The sequence below is a fragment of the Portunus trituberculatus genome, chromosome 44 (assembly GCF_017591435.1).
Source record: "Portunus trituberculatus isolate SZX2019 chromosome 44, ASM1759143v1, whole genome shotgun sequence".
Lineage (NCBI taxonomy): Eukaryota > Metazoa > Arthropoda > Malacostraca > Decapoda > Portunidae > Portunus > Portunus trituberculatus.
In genome coordinates this window covers 14,239,106-14,258,964 of record NC_059298.1, presented here as the reverse complement: position 1 = coordinate 14,258,964, position 19,859 = coordinate 14,239,106, and the positions used below count along the sequence as shown (strand labels likewise).

The following is a 19,859-nucleotide window of genomic DNA, read 5'->3' as shown; positions in this document are numbered from 1 at the left end:
GATACAATGGATTATAATGAAGGCTCCAAAGTGAAACAATGATCTTGGAGTGAATGGTGGTGGCGAGGTGGGGTTCTTTTAGAAGATCATGCCACTGAACTGCAATTCAGTTTCCCGCGTTTTCGTTTAAAGAAAAGCATCCGAGACTGAAATGTGTCCGTACGGGCCGCGCCGTGCCACCACGACGATCACGCCTCGGATTGTTGTTGTTGTTTGTGAGGATACGATTTTCCCGCGAAATTGTTGCCGTGTACATTACTGAAGGCAGTGAAGTATGAATGCCGAAGACGACTCAGGTAAACTACTGATAAGTAAATAGCTGTGTTAGGTAGATATGTTGGATTTCAAGGGATCCAATAATGGTGAAATGAGGGTTTCACAGAAGAATGCTGGAGGAGGCCACGCATTATCCTCATCCGTAGATTAGCTTTTAGACTGACTGTGATGGTCTTGTGTTTGTGATATTAAGGGATAAGAGAGTGTAAACATAAAATATGTTTTTTTGTCCTTGCCAATGTACTCAGCTAAGTAGAGGGTTTGAACAAACAAGCAGGGAAGGTTTCAATAGGAAGACAGGTGGTCATTTACTATTAAGGACCCCAAGGTACGTTCTCGGTAGCATTCATGATTAATTTAGGAATATTCGTACATGCAATTGACAGTTTTATGGTTTCAAACAATATATCCTACAATACAAAATTTCTTCACAGGATAGCTGTATATCACACAGGAGCATTTCAAACTCCATTATTCCTTGTCAGAAATTAAAAACATTACCATATGGGGACATCTTAGGAAGGCGAAACCCCACTAAAAGGTTACTTAATGCCATGTTAGGATAGTTTACCATATTGATGGTGTCGAGTTAGATTACAAAATGTATGGTTAGAATGTCGTGTGTGGGTTGAGAGGGAATATTGATTAAAACTGCAAATTTACCCAGTTAACCCTTATTGATTTGTTATTTTTGCCTAAAGCTTCCTTTTTGTATTTCATCTTTTCTCCTTTATTACTTTACAAACTCAGTGGAGAGCTTGGCGACCTCTAGATCACGAAGGACTGTCAAGGATAAGCATGGACGACTTGCAGCCCTCCAGCGGCTCAAAGGGCTTAAGGGCTCAAAAAATAAATATGAGGTAAGATATCTCCATAATGTAACATATAACATAAATAATAGGATAACAAAGGGCCACCAGGGCCCATCTAGGTTATCCTGTATCAGTCGCACAGCGACCTCGTCATCAGTACTTTAGTAGGTTAACAAATAAGCTAAGAATGTTGCTTGTTGCTCAGTATTCGAAGTGGGCTGGGTGATTGGGACTTAAGAACAAATTGAAGACAGATATGAAGTTTTCTGAGCATACATTCATACAAAAATATGTGAAGGTCAGTGTAAGTAATGAGACCATCATCACTCAAATAAGAATAAGCTATAATATGTACATATTATGTTTATATATTTATCTTTTATTTTTTGCTCTTGGCCACTCCATACTTGTATGTGGCAGTCATTGAGGGAACTGCACTTTACTTGGCTGTATTTTGAAAAGTAACATGCTTATTCTGATGGTTACTTTTCCTCCATTATCGATTCATTGGTATCCATGACACTTTTTTGGTTCCAAACTAGCAATAATCAATCATTTTAGTTTTTGGAACATGAGCATTTTGAAGTATCAGATTTAGTTATTTTACATAAAACAGCATTTGTCTTTATTGAAAAGACAGGATAAACTTCGATTTCAAAGATTTTTCCAAGTTTTCTAAGATAAAGATAAAAATAATGATTACTTATGATTTATCAACTTTTTACTTACAATATCAAAAGTGTCAGAACTTTGTATTTGTTGACTCATGCATTATTGATGATAGTTTTACTGTCAGTTATTGATTATCATATTTTGCTGATAAGGTTAATGTAATCAATTTATTGGGTATGTATTTTGCAAAATTTTCTGTTGTTTCTCTCTGTTGTGTTGGTGTTGTAAAACACTACTAGTTTCAAATCAGCCTTAAATGTGATATAAAAATTTCTGTGTTTTTAATGTGTCTAATTTATAGGTTTCAAACATAGACAATGTGTATGAAGAAGTAGATGAAAGGGAGTATTCTAAGAGGCGGCAAGGTCGCCTGGAGGATGACTGGATTGTTGATGATGGTAAGAGTTTGTCCATGTATTGATACAGGAATAGTGTTGTAATGATAAATCATTATTTTAGCAAAAAATATTGTCCAATCTTAACCTCAGCATGGTTGACAGTATGAATTTACATAATTTTCCAAGGAGTTATCAAAGCTCACTTGAGTTACCTTTTCCATAAGATTATTTTGTATAACTAGTGTTGGTAAATATAAATTCATTGAAACATATGCACGTGTATACTTTTGATATTAACTATTTTTAGGGTTAGTTTTCTGATTGATTAAGTAAAAAATTACATGATTGATGTTTATCTTCAGATGGCTCCGGATATGTAGAAGATGGTAGAGAGATATTTGATGAAGAAAATGATGATGATGACCTTTTTGTATCTAAGAAAGACAAAAATAACAAGAAGCAGAAAGCAAAGACAAAGGGAGCAGTGTCTGCCAATCATGGCTCAGGAAGCATTAAAACAATGTTAATGAACTTACCAACTAAGAGGAAAATTGAAGTAAGTCTTCATAATTTCTAAAAGCCATTATGCAGAGAAATTAACTGAATAGTATGTGTTATGACGAAAAACTAAAAATATGTATGTATATATATAGCAGTAGCAAAAAGTATGTAATTTGGTAGTTTGCACTTGCATTGCACTAATATTTTTCAGAACTGAATTCTAATAATTGAATGCAATAACCATTAGCCACAGGTTCGACTTGATGAAGATGATATCTTGGGTGATATTCTACAAGATCTTGGCAAACCGAAAAACCCTATTCTCCCACCTCCAACCAAAATCTTTAAGAAGACTCACAAACCCAGCAGTGGCTCTCAAACTAAGAATGTGAATCCCTTCTCCAAACCTCTTGTTACTACACCCATCCGATCTAAGACCAATCCAAAAGTAGTGAAGCCAAGAAGCATAACTCCAGAGAATAGTGCTTGTCATACTTCTCCAAAAGTAAGCTTTATTTTTCATTGATTTTAGATTTGATAAACTACATTGTTATTCATCAATTTTGATTAGGTGTTGTCCATTTTTTTTTTTTTTTTTTTTTTTTTTTTTTTTCTCCAAGAGGAAGTAAATAGATTGGGAATATTGTGTCTTTTTTCTCTTTAGTTTTGTTATTTATTTATTTGTTTATTTATTTTATTTATTTATTTATTTATTTTATTTTTTTTTTATATATATTTATTTTTTTTTCTTCTTTTTTTCAGGCAAAGAGACATCTAGAGATTGAAGAACATCCATCTCAACAGATTGAAGAATGTGATACACCTGCAGAAATAGACTTCAGTGATGATGTAAGTATGCAAATTTATGGCTGAACTACTCTTTTCTTGCTTGTTATTTGCCTTTTTGTCTTCATCCCACTTGTAATTGTTTCACAAAAATTTATATTTCAAAGTACAAATTTCTGTACCTTGACATACATTAGCTAATAGGTAACTATGCTCCTGATACCTCACTCCCTCAAAGACAGAGAATTTTTTATATTTTCATTCCTCTCCAGATGCATACTGACCATACTGTTAACTGCTTCCTGGCAGAGGATATATATATATATATATATATATATATATATATATATATATATATATATATATATATATATATATATATATATATATATATATATATATATATATATATATATATATATATATATATATATATATATATATATATATATATATATATATATATATATATATATACACATAGGTTTCAAAATTGGGACTTTTTGTTGGATTGTCTGTTGTTTAAATTTTACCGTACTAATTTGTAGCATGGTCTATATATTATATAAATGATTTCTTACAAATAAAAAAATTCATAAGATAATCATTATTTGGCATCTCAAATACCCAAACACTTGCTAAGGCTGGTCACTGCTTGTGCTTTTTTTGATGGTGGATGTGCTACATACATAAGCTAATATTATAAATTTTTGCATTCTTTCTACTTTATTTTATTATTAGTCTATCATGTCAAGGAGAAAGAACTTTACCACATGGTGGCACCATTGCCTAAAAAGGAATAGATACAAAGCAGGTATGCATGTGAAAAATACAAAGAAAAGTAGAAGTAAATTACATCCAGGTCATAAGTTCTGGATGTGAATAACTCCAAACATTCATATAAATATACTAACATACATTATCACCAATCAAACACAAGTAATGCCTATATATAGATTCAATTGTTCAGTTTTGCAGCAGAGTCTATATATAGATTTGATTGTTTTTGTTCAGTTTTGTGACACAGTATATATATATATATATATATATATATATATATATATATATATATATATATATATATATATATAAACAGTGGAGACTCAATACTCAAACTTAATTTGTTCCAAATGGCTGTTCGAGTATTAAAAAGGTTTGACTGTTGATACCTGTAAATCAGGTAATTCGTTCTAATCTTAGCAAAACCTCAAGTTCATAATTTTACAATTTTGATTTGTACATACCATAAGTGAAGGCTAGTGATCCTGTGCACTCTCACCAGATTCCTTATTTTCACCACTAATACTTGTAAACCTCTTTGGTGCCATCGTAAGTTTTAAATGAAAAACTACCGACAGAATGCAGAAGAATGTTGTTTTCTCAAGCTTGTAACAGGACTAAGGATGTGCATTGCCATATCGGTATTACCGTAATACCGGTATTACCAATAATACGGTATCAGAATGGTACAGTGGTGGCTGTGAGAAGGGAGATGACAGCTTTATACATATACAACCAAATGTACGGCCGTTTGATTACCAGATATTTTCACCACTAATAAGCCTTTGGTGTTAATGCAAGTTTATAAATGAAAAAAACTACAGATATAATCATTATATCATGGAATGTCCTCTCATTGCTAAATTTTGGCCACAAGGTCAACAAGACTTGTATAGCCTCATTGACCATCTCTAGACTCAACCACTCTCAGGGATATACTCAGGGAATATCCTCAATTTGCTTTATTGCTGCTGAGGTAGACAGCCACTGTTCTTCTAAATCTATTCATAGTGGTGTTCCTCAGGGTTCTGTCCTGTCAGTGTCACCCACTCTCTTTCTATTATTCATTAATGACCTTCTTAACCAAACTTCTTGCCCTATCCACTCCTACGCTGATGATACCACCCTACATCTTTCCACGTCCTTTCAGAGACGACCAACCCTTCAGGAAGTCAACAGATCACGCAGGGATGCCACAGAACGCCTGACTTCCGATCTTTCTAAGATTTCCGATTGGGGCAGAGAAAATCTAGTAGTTTTCAATGCCTCAAAAACTCAATTCCTCCATCTATCAACTCGACACAACCTTCCAGACAACTATCCCTCTTCTTCAATGACACTCAACTGTCTCCCTCTTCCACAATGAATATCCTCGGTCTGTCCTTTGCTCATAATCTTAACTGGAAACTTCACATCTCATCTCTTGCTAAAACAGCTTCTATGAAGTTAGGTGTTCTGAGGCGTCTCCGCCAGTTTTCTCGCCCCTCCAACTGCTTACTCTGTATAAGGGCCTTATCCGTCCCTGTATGGAGTACTCTTCGCATGTTTGGGGGGGTTCCAGTCACACAGTTTTACTAGATAGGGTGGAATCAAAAGCTCTTCGTCTCATCAACTCCCCTCCTCTGACTAACTGTCTTCAGCCTCTTTCTCACCGCCGAAATGTTGCATCTCTTTCTATCTTTTATCGCTATTTTCATGCTAACTGTTCTACTGATCTTGCTAACTGCATGCCTCCCCTCCTCCTGCAGCCTCGCTGCACAAGGCTTTCTTCTTCCTCTCATCCCTATTCTGTCCAACTCTCTAATGCAAGAGTTAACCAGTACTCTCAATCATTCATCCCTTTCACTGGTAAACTCTGGAACTCCCTCCCTGCATCTGTATTTCCGAATTCCTACGACTTGTCTTCTTTTAAGAGGGAGGTATTGAGGCATTTGCTCCTCAACTTTGGCTGATGCTTTTACACTTATTAGAGAGCCAGCACTCAAGTGGGCCTTTTCTTTAATTTTTTTTTTTTTTTTTTTTTTTTTTTTTGCCCTTGGCTGGCCCTCTTCCCTACGTAAAAAAAAAAATGCAATAAGGTGTGCAGTATTTGTATTTATTTACTGAAGTACTTATATTCTTGTTATGTATACTATCTATTTATCTATTTTTGATAGTTTAACCTTAAGTCATTGTCCAGAGGGTAGGTGGCAAGGTCCATCCTCCTCCTTTGTTGTATTTCATTATGAATGCAACAATAAATGTATCAATCTATCAGTCATTCCGATGACTGCGGCAGCACAAGCCACAACTGGCGGAGGGGGAACAGGGACGCCAGGGAGCCTTTGTTTACAACCATGTGTGTGGACGTTCGGCTATAAGGTATTTTTTCGAGTGTTAAATCAAACTTTTGCGTTCGAGTATTGAAAAGTTCGAGTATTTAGACGTTCGAGTATTGAGTCTCCACTATATATATATATATATATATATATATATATATATATATATATATATATATATATATATATATATATATATATATATATATATAGTGTGTGTGTGTGTCAATCTGGAATGCCCATTTGCTGGGAAACTATATATAGATGTATGGGTGAAAGTCAGTAAAGTCTATATAGACAATTTTTTATTAGCACACTCATCTACCTTGCTGCTAGGAAGGGATTGATAGCAAAACTTGAGATTTTTTCACAGCTTGTAGTAACTTATTGATATCTCATTAATATGTAAACCATTGTCTGAATTGTTGTGTTGCTCGGCTTAATTGCAAAATGATAAGTACTTATCCATTCATGTAATGATTATGCTATATTCATGTCATAATGATTATTTTAGATGCAAGCATTGATTGATGATGATGATGATGAACTGGAAGACTGGAAAAAGGATGAACTTGCTCAGGATGAAACACCAAATCAGCAATCCATTAAAGTTAATTCCAATAAGGGATATATGGTCAAGTAAGTACAAATGATCTTTATGATATAAGAGTTTGTTTGTACAGTCTGCCTTGTTATTAGTGAATGAATTTCGTGATGTCTCTCGATTACATTTATCATTACATTTCTTCCATTCAAGGTTGAGGAGGTACTGATTGAAGACCAAATAGGGAAAAGGTCATTGCATTAATATACATTTCTTCATTGCTTTAGGGAAGAGATTGATGACAGTCTCCTCACAAGTGGATGGGAGACTATTAAAGGAGAGCTGATGAACCATCCAGGAGTCAAGGACATTCACATTGACTCATCTCAGCTGCCTCTGACAACCAACAGTGATGGAAATCAGGTGTGTGTGATGTGTAATGTCCTTATTATATTTGTGCAAAGTGGTTTTATTTTGTCTAGTCTTGCATACTCTGTAAGCTTTGAAAAAAAAAAAAAAATGCTGTATAGCTTACTTAAGTGAATAACTAGCACTAGACATTAGAGAAGAGGTTTCACATGATTTTGCCTTTATTTTAATGAATTAGTTCAATGTAGATAATTATTTGATTGTTCTATTCAACAGGTGTTCAGATTTTATTGGTTTGATGCATATGAAGACTCCTTCAATCAAGGCAAAGGAATGATTTTCCTATTAGGAAAGGTGTGGGTGGAAGCAGCCAAGACGTATGCCAGCTGTTGTGTGGCTATTAAGAACATAGAACGAAAGATTTACTTGTTGCCTCGTAAAAGGGTGAGCTATACGGCAGAGAAGACTTGAAGTTTTGAGAATGAAAAATGTGTACCAATTTTTGTCTTAATATATAATTGCTTATTTGATTATCATTTATATAAAAAAAATGTGGTTTGATTTCAGAAAATTGATTTGGTCACAAAGGAAGAGGATGGAAATGTTGATATTATTAATGTTTATAGAGAATTCAATGACTCAGTCTCCAACAAGTTTAACATTCAGCAATTTAAGACCAGGAAAATCACTAAAAAGTATGCCTTTGGCAAGCCAGAGGTCCCTATGGAATCTGATTACTTGGAGATCTGCTACTCGGTAAGTTTTCATTCCAGTGTACAAGAAGCTAATGACATTTTTGTATTTATTTTATTTATTTATATTTATTTATTTATTTGTTTTTCTTTAATTTTATTTTATTCTTGCTTTTTTATGCTTTACATTATCTTGGGTTGTCTTGTGCTTCTGAATGGGAATAAACAAGCTTTGACCTTTCAGTGGTTTACAAAAAAGCCCTATCTCAACAGGCTGAGTATCCAGCTCTTCCAAGTGATCTTTGTGGCCAGACTTTCAGCCATGTGTTTGGAACCAATACTTCCTCCTTAGAGTTGTTCCTATTGGAGAGGCAGATCAAAGGTCCTGGATGGCTGGATGTCACTCTGCCTCAGCTCTCTTCCCCTGCTGTTTCATGGTGCAGGATTGAGGTGATGAACTTATATTGTGATTAATGAACACTATCATTATCAGGCATAGACAGAATAACAAATTAAATATTCAACAAAGAAGAATCTGTAACTGATTACATCCATATCTTAGTTTGCATATGGGGCTGAGCAATAAAAATTAAAACATGATGCAGGCTATACAATTTAAGGTGCCATATCTGGATTGCCACTTGCTACCACCTCTTACAGCATATTGATAATACCCATCTGTGCAGGCTGTGGCCCTGAAGCCTGAGTATGTAATTCCTGTGTCTGGCTTGGCTGTTCCTCCCTTGGTGGTGATGACTGTTAGGGTGCAAACAACACTGAAGCCAAAGACATCAGAGAATGAAATCTGCATGATTTCTTGTCTCATCCATCATGAATTTCCTATAAATAAGGCTGCACCTCAGCCTCCATTCCAGACACACTTCTGTGGTGAGTTTGTATTTGTTTTGTGGATTTTTTTGTCTTTCTTATTGATTATTCTCCCCAAGAACTTCTTATTCCATTTTTATTTTACTAGTATATTTTTGTGGAAAGGAAGCCAGCCAATGGCACAAAATATGGTAAAAAAGATAAGAGAGGGTCATTACAGTGTGTATCTATGTAACTCATTTCATCAATGGTGCTCTTGTCTATTAACAACTAGCTGAATTCTATAAGCAGTACTCAGGAGAACATTATGTCTTTGATATTATGACTTGTCTGTGGCCTGGTACTAGAGGAAGTCTATGACTCGTTCTTTGTCCATGCACAAACCAGTAATGTATGTATTAAATTTTTACTGTAAGAAGCTGAAACTAAGCATCAGAGGTTGATAGATGATTTTTTTGTAATTTTTTATTATTAATATTTATTTATTTATTTTATTTTATTGTATTTTATTTTATTTTTTATTTTTTATTTTTTGTTTTTTTCTTTTCAGCAATGACACACCCTTCAGATGTTCCTTGGCCTTGGGATCTGAAAGATGCACTTGAACATAACCAGATGAAGATTGAAAAAAGTCAGAGTGAAAGAGCACTCTTGTGTTTCTTTTTGGCTAAGATGCACAAGATAGATCCAGATGTTGTTGTTGGACATGACATTCTTGGCTTTGATCTTCCTGTACTTCTTGACAGGATAAAGAAGGAGAACATCCCTCATTGGTCTCGCCTTGGAAGGTTAAGGAGAACACACAAGCTCAAAACTACAGTAAGTATGATTGCCTTTTTCATAGAATTAGTGTAAAGTATTTTTGAAATTGATTAGCATATTTGATACCCTACTCTGTGTATAAAGTAAGATATGTCTTCTTAGTGTGAATTTTTTTTAGTTTGCTAATGGTATTTTTAACAGTACATATATGTTATATTTATCACATTTTATATTTTTTAACCAGGGAAAGGGATATGAAGAAAAAACTGCCATGTGTGGACGCCTCTTGTGTGATGTGAAAATATCTGCCAAGGAACTCATCCAAGCTAAAAGCTATGAGTTGGCCCCTCTCATCAATAAGGTCTTGCGTGTACCTGAGGCACAGCTCAAGACCCTCACTAAAAAAGAGGTGAAAGACATGTATGAGTAAGTACATTCGATAAATTTTCTTTCCTCTTCAGACTTCAATATATTACAGTCAGTGTTCATGACATCAACATAAGGCAGTTGTTTGTTAGTTCACTGGAAAGTGAAACAGTGTACTAGAGAGGATTATTGTTGTATCCAATATTAAGGTTTGTTATATTGAAGCTCTGCTGTACTATATATAATTCACAATTGTTAGTAAAATTGTCCTTTTTAATTTCAGATCATCTGCATCTCTGTTTCAGCTTTTTTCACTAACCATGCAAGACACACTATATATTTTGCGCCTTATGTGTGAACTGAATGTTCTTCCTCTGGCTCTTCAAATAACAAGTATTGCTGGTGAGTTTTGTTGTCATATATGCCATGTATTGGTTTCCCTCTTCTCAGTAGTGTTTGCCTAGTATGTAGACAAATGAGCAGTCATTTCTAATAATGATTACAAATGACAGGAAGTGCTCCTTTTGAGCATGGTAGATAAGAAATGAATTTAAGAAAATTAATGGAAATGGGACAAAAAATTAAAGGATTATTTATGGGCTGCATTTCCTTGGATTCTTTGGATACTGCTTCCATGAGAATATGAGAAACAAACCCTGTAGAGATATTATCGTAATTATGTCACTTTTTACAGGAAACGTGATGTCTCGCACTCTTCTAGGAGGTCGCTCAGAAAGGAATGAGTACCTCTTGCTTCATGCATTCACTGAGAGAGATTTCATTGTGCCTGATAAAAGCTATGGCAAATCAGCACAGAAGGTTTGTTGAATAGTTGCTCATTCATTATGACTTCAATCATGACTTTCTCTTGGATATGAGGCTAAGGCATTGTTGTTCCCTCAGGTCTCGTCTAAAGAAAATGATGATCCAGAGGAACACGGCGGCAAGGGCCGCCGGAAGCCAGCTTACACTGGAGGCCTGGTGCTGGAACCAAAGATTGGATTCTATGACAAATATATCCTGTTGATGGATTTCAACTCCCTCTACCCGAGTATCATTCAGGAATATAACATATGCTTCACTACCATTGATTGGAAGTCTGTAATGGTAATGAGAAATGACTTGGTCTTGGACTTGTATTATATGGATTATTGCATGACTTTTGTCTTATTTATATATTTATTTATTTGTTTATTTATTTTTTAATCCCAAATTTCTCTTCCACATCCAGGGTGATGGGGAGTCACTGCCAGCACTGCCTGACCAGGAGCTTGAGGCTGGTGTTTTGCCAACAGAGATTCGGAAACTGGTAGAAAGCAGAAAGCAAGTGAAGAATTTGATGAAGCAGCAGGACATATCTAATGACTTGAAGCTACAGGTGTGATATAATCTTTTCAATATGGAAAAAAAGGGATGAAGTAACTGATGTACTGAATTGTATTGCACAGGATTGAATAATGCATATAGTAAGCATATAGATGTGTATTTCATCATAATCTACACCAATGTTTCCAAACTTTTCTTGAGCAATTACCATTTGGAGGTTCTGCACAGTCCCTGCATACCACCTGGTATACAGGGACTCAAGTCCAGCAAATATCAATTTATTCACAAGTAGAACACATAAAATGAACTAATAACAAGGAACACAACTCAATTTAATTTCTTCTCTACCAGCTGATCAATGCCAGATTATCTTGTGTAAGGCAATGATAATTTTTCTGAGAAATTAATGAATTTTAATTTAACTGAAAATCACATACGATCCCAAAAGTGCTCATGTACCACCTGAAAGGCCTTCACATACCACTCCGTGTACCACATGTTGGTAACCACTGATCAACACGCTACAAAAGAATAAGATGTAAAAGTAAATAGATAAATTTAATTAATTAATTAATTAAAAAGTAATCAATCTTTCTAGTCACACATATGTACCTGTTTTTACCACACCATCTTCCCTGCAGTATGACATACGTCAGAAGGCATTGAAGCTCACTGCTAACAGCATGTACGGATGTCTTGGCTTCTCCCACTCCCGCTTCTATGGGCCCCACCTGGCAGCTTTAGTTACAGGTGAGTGAGCCTAGTTGCCCAGAGACAATTGTTCAGCATCCACTTGAAAGATAAATAATGCTTTGCTGTTTACAATGAGTAATGTTAGTGTTAAGTTAAAGTATGAACCATGATGCTATGTCCACCTTTAGAATTACTGTAAACCCTTGATATAACAAACAATATGGGGACAAGGGTCTGTCGTTATATCCAAAGATCCATCATAACCGAGGATCCATTATATCCGATGGAAATACCGGACATATCTGTTATATCACAAAGTTTGTCCGGCAGTTATACCCTCAGGAACTCCACGTCCTGCGGCATGTCACGTGGAGTTCCTGCGAAAGCATGTTATGAGACGATGCCCTTGCTGTAATGGATGAAAATCCATTATAGCGATAGTTTGTCCGGTCAGAGGTTTTAGTCCGTTTTGTCTGATATCCAATATGTTGAGATCCATTATGTTGTGGGTTTTCTGTAATGCCATAATCATCGATTTATTTTTCTCTGTTTACTTAGATTGTAAGTGATGCTGCATTCTACTAATATAGTAAGAATAATGCTAGTGCAATGTATAGCTTAACCAGAAATAATGATCATGCAGCATTTTCTTTAAGAGATCAGACTAGGATTTTAGAAAATTGAACCAGTGCAGTATTTGTCAGTGTGCGAGTAGCACCTGAACATACGTGACCAGTTTTCTAAAATTTTCTTCCTTTATGACCAGGAAGTGGGGCTTTTCATGATAGCAATGCAGGTGGTTATTAGTAATATTAAGTAGATGCTCATGTTTAGGTCATATTGATTTAAACTGTGGTTCATTTCAGGAAAAGGTCGAGAAATTCTTATGCAGACACGTGAACTTGTTCTGAGGATGAACTTGGATGTCATCTATGGAGATACAGACTCTCTGATGATTAACACAAATTGCAGAGAATATGAAGAAGTTTTTAAAATGGGTCATAAAGTATGTAAGCCTTTGATGTTTGCAGTTTAATCCACACATTATGCATATATGAGAATTGGCGGTTTTCATTTGATGAATTGCAATAATAAATGTAGAGGTAAATCCTGATGTAATGAATTATTAATTGTAAAAATTCATGTGTTAAACCAACCATATTTCTTAAACCGGGCAATAGAAACTTTTATGAAAGTAACCTTAGCACTACTGACATACTATCCTTTCAGGAATCCAGTAAATGGAAGCCAGGCTACTGAGGTTTCTCTGTATTTTGCTTTGGACAAATTTAATTTATTACTTTTTGCAGAATATGTCCAACAATGAGCAAGAACATAACTTGTAATTTGCAGGTCAAATCTGAAGTCAACAAGTTGTACAAATTACTTGAGCTTGATATAGATGGAGTGTATAAGTACATGTTACTGTTGAAGAAGAAGAAATATGCTGCCTTAACAGTCACTAAATTACCGAATGGACAACTGAGAGAAGAGCAGGAACTTAAAGGTCTAGATATTGTGCGGAGAGATTGGTCACAGCTTGCCTCGGATTGTGGCAAGTAAGTCATAAATTGTTGTCTTGTTTTTTTTTTTTTCCTTACTTTAAGCAAGTTGGTGTTGCTCAATGAAAATAACTATGAATGTGATCACTATTTTGTGAACATCTGTTTGTCTGTTGTGATTATAGACTATAGAATTGAAATGCAGAAATCTATAATATAAATATGTGCTTGACATTATTGATTTTTAATTTTAGGCATATTGTTGGTCAGATTCTTTCTGATCAAGGACCAGAAGAACGCATTGAAAACATACATTCACATCTCACAAAAGTGAAAGATGATCTAGAGGCTGGCAAGGCAAGTACATGCATGTATTACATACTAATACCTTTATGATATATGTATTACTTTAGTTGTTCTGCTTGCAGTTTGGTAGTAAGATTATTCACTGAAAGTAACTGTTCCTAAATACTAAATCAAAGTTCTTTAGAATGCAGTGTCTATATTTTGCTTTTACTTGTTGTTATTATGTATATATACTACTATTGTGGAACTGGTTGGTGTGCCTTACACATAGCTGATAGTGGAATCTGGTCAGGCAGAGGCATCCAAGCTAATTGTTGTATTCTTGCTGTGTAGCATGGTAGAAATATTTTCTACTCTCCTTGAGGGATATCGGCATTCAATGTACAGGCAACCCCCGTTTAACGAAGGGATTATGTTCCTGAAAAACACTTCGTTAAGCGAACCGATTATAACAAGTTTAACCCCTGACTTAAACTTCCACTGAGAGTAAGCTGAAGTTTAACATTTAGGCAGTTAAATTTAATTTAAGTCATTATAATGTACACTAATGTATGTATGTATGTAGCTTTATAATGTTGATGATCTTAAATTTATGAAGGGAGGGAGAGTGAAACGGGAAAGACACTAATCGGCAACCTGTGGAATGTAAACATAGGGCGCATCATTGTACTGCATTCAAAACTTATGTACCACATTTCCACAAGGCTTTCCATTTTATCAATTGTAGAGTCACGAGTTCAGGTGGTTCTTTTAGCTTGCAAGGAAGATACAGTCTCACCAGCCTTCTTAATAGTCTGCTGACTTAAAAATAGTAGAGACAGTAGATGGAGTCAAGATGGTGGCCAGCAGTGCTATAGTTTTTTCGCCTCTCTCATGTCTGTGAATAATATCCAGCTTCACTTCGAGAGTAAGAGACTTCCTGGTCTTCTTAGGAATGCTAGGCCATATTGCAAAGAGTTTTGGTGTGAAGTTGAGCGAGTGAAGACAAGCTGCTGCTGACGCTGTTATGGGAGTGAGTGGTGCGTGTTGTCCACGAGAGACTTGATCTTGATCTTGATCGTGATTCTACAGGTGTCCCAGGATTTCTCCTGAGGCAGGCCTTAGTATTTGCGGCTGCTAGTGTATTCAAAAGCTTGTCGGCTTGCGTAATACGGCAGGGCTTTCAAACTTGGAAAAATTACCTGGATAAAACTTCGTTAAAGCGAGTTTGGTATTCGTTAAATGAGCAGATGGTAGTAAAATGAAACCTTCGTTGTAGCGAAATTTCGTTGTGTGAACCTTCGTTAAACGGGGGTTGCCTGTACTGTATTTATAGATGCCATATATTGCAGCCTATAAGTTGTTTTATTTATGGTCGACTTATAGGGTAGATATAAAATAGCAATCTTTGAATATATTTGCACCAGTAACATTGGGATACCAGAAAACTGTCACTTAACTTGGTCTAAGGGCTGCATTTACACATGTTATTCTAGTAAGACATGGTAAAAAACAGAAACTACTACTCATGAGAACTGCACATAATGACACTCTGTAGTAAGTAGGAACAACAACGTACTTACACAATACCATAATTTGTTATTATAGAATATTTTATTGTTACAAAAGCTAAAAACATGATTATCTCATAATGAAATTATCATGATTGACTGTTCAGTGCTGCCACCTAGTGACGAGCAATCTATTTGAACAACTGTTTTGGTGCAAAATTTTAAATAACATTTTGTGTTCTTAAATATTTTAGATTATTTGAGGTATTATGTTTTTAGTTTTTATATCAATAAATATTCTATAGTTATAAACTACAGTATTTCTTTAGGTACACTGTTGTTCCTACTTACTACAGAGTATCAGTCCCCTGCACAGCATGCCGGAGGAAGAGGCCGTCTTCCTGAGTCAGGAGTCCTATCTGGCCTCCCTGAGTCCTTTGCCTATGAAATGTTCACATCACCCTTGAACATATTCCTTTTGGGAGTATGTGTAGTCCCTATGAGTTGCAGTTATTTTTGTTTCTTTTGTACCAACATTTGAAGCAGGACCAATATAGTGGTAAAACAGATGAGTACAAAGAAAAGTAAAAGACTGACTGCTTGTTTTTGTTGAAATGCTTGAAATCGATGGTGTTCTCAATCTGTTTGAATTGTTTTATTTATTTTATTGTAGATAAAACTTAATTTACAACAATTTACAACCCAGTACTTAGTAACTCAGGCTGATATTGGGCAAGGCTAAGTAATAGTCTAAGGGGGTTCAACTTATCTGTAGTACAGCATTTTGGAGTCAAATTATAGAAGTTGACTAATGTGCCAGATTGACGTATAAGCCGCAATATACAGTAGATAGACTTTGAAATTGTATGAAATTTGTTACTGTCATGTATTGTATAATTCTTTTTGTAGATTGGTCTAGAGAAACTTGCTATCACCAAGACTCTGACCAAGAGGCCTGAAGACTATCCAGATGTGAAGAGTCTCCCTCACGTGCAGGTTGCACTGCGAGTGAATGCACATGGAGGCAAGTCACTGCGTCAGGGAGACACTGTCTCCTATGTCATCTGTGACGTGAGTGTCTTCATTTTCTGAGATGTTTATGGAACAATGAGCTGTGATTAGTAGTTTTGTTTTATAAGAGGGAGCTGGTGTGTGTGCTTGATGTTTACTGTCAGGAATGCAAAAGTTGTTTTGAAAAAGGTAAAGATACTTTGAGCTTAGTCAATTAATTAATGGGTGAGTATATATATATATATATATATATATATATATATATATATATATATATATATATATATATATATATATATATGATAAACAACTTAAGTTTTTTATATATATATATATATATATATATATATATATATATATATATATATATATATATATATATATATATATATATATATATATATATATATATATATATATATATATATATATATATATATATATATATATATATATATATATATATATATATATATATATATATATATATATATATATATATATATATATATATATATATATATATATATATATATATATATATATATATATGAAATACAGCCTTTTTTTTTTTTTTTTTTTTTTTTTTTTTTTTCCAGTGATGTGGTATGATGTTCTTTGCCTCTTTGGTTGTTAAATGCTTAGGTAGGAGATTAAACACTGATTGCTGTTAGTGTGTAGCAAAATCTAAATAAATGGGGAATTTACAGATCTAACCCACCAGATGTCACAGCTGCTACATGTCCCCTAGTGACATGAACTAGAATACTATTGTAGTAAATCCCAGGTTCAGACAGATGCATTGAACATTGATTATTATGAAACTATTGACATTCTGTATTGACTTACAGGATGGCACTGACTCACCTGCAACCCAGAGAGCTTATCATGTTGATGAGCTCAAATCACAATCACTTGCTATAGACAAGAAATTTTACCTGGCAAATCAAATTCACCCAGTGATTTCTCGACTGTGTGATCCAATTGATGGAACTGATGCTGGAAGAATTGCAGATTGTTTAGGTATGTGGAAGATGCATGTTTTGAAATTGTTTTTATTACTAGCATCACTATTAACAAACCATTTGTAGTTCCTATGAAACATTTTAGTATCTTTGACTGATTGTAACATTCCCTATCCTCTCTGACAATAATGAATGGTTTCCTGATGTGTTGCAGGTTTAGACAGCTCAGGGTACAAAGTATCAAAGCAGTACAATTCAACTGAAGAGGACTTGGTTTCTGCTACAGATTTCAGATGAGGAATATTTCCGTATGTGTGAAAGATTCTCATTTGAGTGCCCCTCTCCATCATGTGACACAGTCATAACAATGGATTCTCCTTTCCGAGGAGTGGTGAGAGACTTACTTTTACAAACATTTCTTCCATTCTTTGATACTTTGATTTTCATACCATTTAATTTCTTTTTAGCATGATTCTGTTTTAGTTATTTATTTGTATACATTTATCTGTTTTTACATTCAGTGCTAGTATTGAAGTAAAGTTTATTTTTATGAAATGTAGATGAAATAATAAAAGTGATATTGACAGTGGCTGTTACTGTATATACCATGTTTTCAATTTTGTGTTTTCTGTTATTGTATACTATGTTGCATTATCTGTATATTATTCACTTAAAACCTTCCATTTTAACAGGGTTCAAGTTCAAGTCTTGAATTGGCATTACAAAGTTGCCCCAATCCCAAGTGCAGCTTTCCCATACACTCCAGCATCACATCCATCCACAACAAGTTGAGGCTGGAGATTCGGAAGCACATCCAGAGATATTACAGTGTGAGTGCAGAGTGAAATTATTCTTATAATTGTGCACTTATTGTCATGTGATGGGATGGTTATCTAGACTAGTTGATAGTAGTGAGAGGCAGTGGAAATCAAGCCAGTAAAAAGATGGAGCTCATTTTGTAAATGGTAAGATGCTGCAAGTGGTAGTAATGAAATTTAGGAACAAGTGACTAGAAAATGCTAAGATTTTTCTCAATCCTTCATTTTTGTGCCAGAAACTAATACATATTTCACTCTTTTCTGTCACAGGGTTGGCTTATTTGTGAAGATCCTGGGTGCGAAAACAGGACTCGACGGGTGCCTCTCCAGTTCCTAAGAGGCTTCCCAATATGCAATCTTTGTGAAAGAGGAGTCCTTTATAAAGAGGTGAGCAATTGTTTGTAGATGTCTCATGTTGCCATATTTGCATGGACTAATGTGAGGTGACATCTCTTTTAAATTCTGATTCATTGAATAAACCTTCCTGTGTCCACTTGATACATATCCCTTTTTTGTATTAATACTTTTGATGCATGTTATGAGTAATGGAAAAATGCTCAGCTACATTCTCCTTATGTGCTAGTAGGATATGGAGGTGTGATGTGACATGACAGCTGTTGTGAAAACTGCCAATTCTGATTTTGGAACATGTCTCAGCCTAGCTCACCACTGAATGCCCAATGTTGGTTGTATAAACACAACTTAAGTCTCCTGTAATTGGATTGCCATGGTCACATTATTCCTCTGTTTCCCAGCTGCTCTTTCATGAGGTGATTGGTTGTTACTCTGCAATGTACTGTCTGAGTCAGTCCTTGTGAGAGATTAGGATTCTGATATAATACTTAAATAAAGCCTGGTCTCTCTAGTCCTTTGTCTGGTTCAGGAACTAAGATACATTGTAAGTATGATAATGAAATAGTAATCAATTTATTAATTATTTACATCTCTTTCAGTACACTGACTCCCAGCTCTACAAGCAGCTGTGCTTTTATAGCTATGTATTTGACCTCCAAAAAGCATGTCAGAAGAACAAAGATGGACGTAAGTGTACACAGTTTTTTGTCATGAGCAGGGAAGTCCTGATGATACAAGTAGTTTAGGATCCTTTCATGGCATAATGGGCAAATGACATGGTCCAGGTTGGTAGTGTGTATTTAACTGAATTTTAGTTGAAGAAAACCATAAAGGATGTCAGCAATACTGCTCACTTTGCTCACTAGTACAAGTTGATAAGATTTTTTAGTGTAATTTGAAGGTAACATTTCACTTATCATGGATGAAAGTATATTCAAATGACTTGCTAAAAATTTAGTTTCCTAAATAAGTAGATTATGTACTTCCTGTTACCTCACCATTGATATAACTTAAAGCTACCAAAGTTATCATCTGGAGAATGAGAGTAGCGAAGTTCTTTCAACAATTACTACTTGCATAATACAGAGAATTTTGTGTGTGTATCAGGATTCATGAAGAAAGAAATTTGAATTGAGATTGCTGTCTTTGATTATTGTCAGTATGTCATAGAACCTCAGTGCTGCAGCTGTTTTAGTTGTGATTGCAAAACTCATTTTCTTTTTCTGAATAAGAATGAGTTTATAACACTCCTTTAGAATTAGATGAACTTAACTTTGGGAAAATAATTTATTAATATTTTCCTTTAAAAAAAAAATTGTAACCACTAATTCAATTTTCATTACAGGTATC

At 34.8% G+C, this 19,859-nt stretch overlaps 1 protein-coding gene across 1 annotated transcript in view; it reads left to right on the top strand.

Moving 5' to 3' along the window:
- The first annotated feature begins 72 nt into the window (after positions 1-72).
- The window catches only part of LOC123518584 (DNA polymerase alpha catalytic subunit-like), a 20,412-nt gene continuing 625 nt past the window's right edge, over positions 73-19,859 (top strand). Inside the window, 30 exon segments of the mRNA XM_045279469.1 lie at positions 73-296; positions 1,027-1,136; positions 2,062-2,158; positions 2,461-2,654; positions 2,847-3,104; positions 3,362-3,448; positions 6,998-7,122; positions 7,315-7,450; positions 7,673-7,840; positions 7,964-8,152; positions 8,362-8,538; positions 8,775-8,976; positions 9,467-9,735; positions 9,923-10,104; positions 10,328-10,446; positions 10,739-10,863; positions 10,948-11,151; positions 11,276-11,422; positions 12,012-12,120; positions 12,930-13,069; positions 13,417-13,622; positions 13,820-13,922; positions 16,271-16,432; positions 17,224-17,395; positions 17,552-17,619; positions 17,621-17,728; positions 18,030-18,167; positions 18,426-18,542; positions 19,109-19,196; positions 19,855-19,859. The exon segment at positions 19,855-19,859 is cut by the window's right edge and continues 625 nt beyond it. Coding sequence (XP_045135404.1) covers positions 275-296; positions 1,027-1,136; positions 2,062-2,158; positions 2,461-2,654; positions 2,847-3,104; positions 3,362-3,448; positions 6,998-7,122; positions 7,315-7,450; positions 7,673-7,840; positions 7,964-8,152; positions 8,362-8,538; positions 8,775-8,976; positions 9,467-9,735; positions 9,923-10,104; positions 10,328-10,446; positions 10,739-10,863; positions 10,948-11,151; positions 11,276-11,422; positions 12,012-12,120; positions 12,930-13,069; positions 13,417-13,622; positions 13,820-13,922; positions 16,271-16,432; positions 17,224-17,395; positions 17,552-17,619; positions 17,621-17,728; positions 18,030-18,167; positions 18,426-18,542; positions 19,109-19,196; positions 19,855-19,859 — 4,227 coding nt within the window. The 5' untranslated portion in view covers positions 73-274.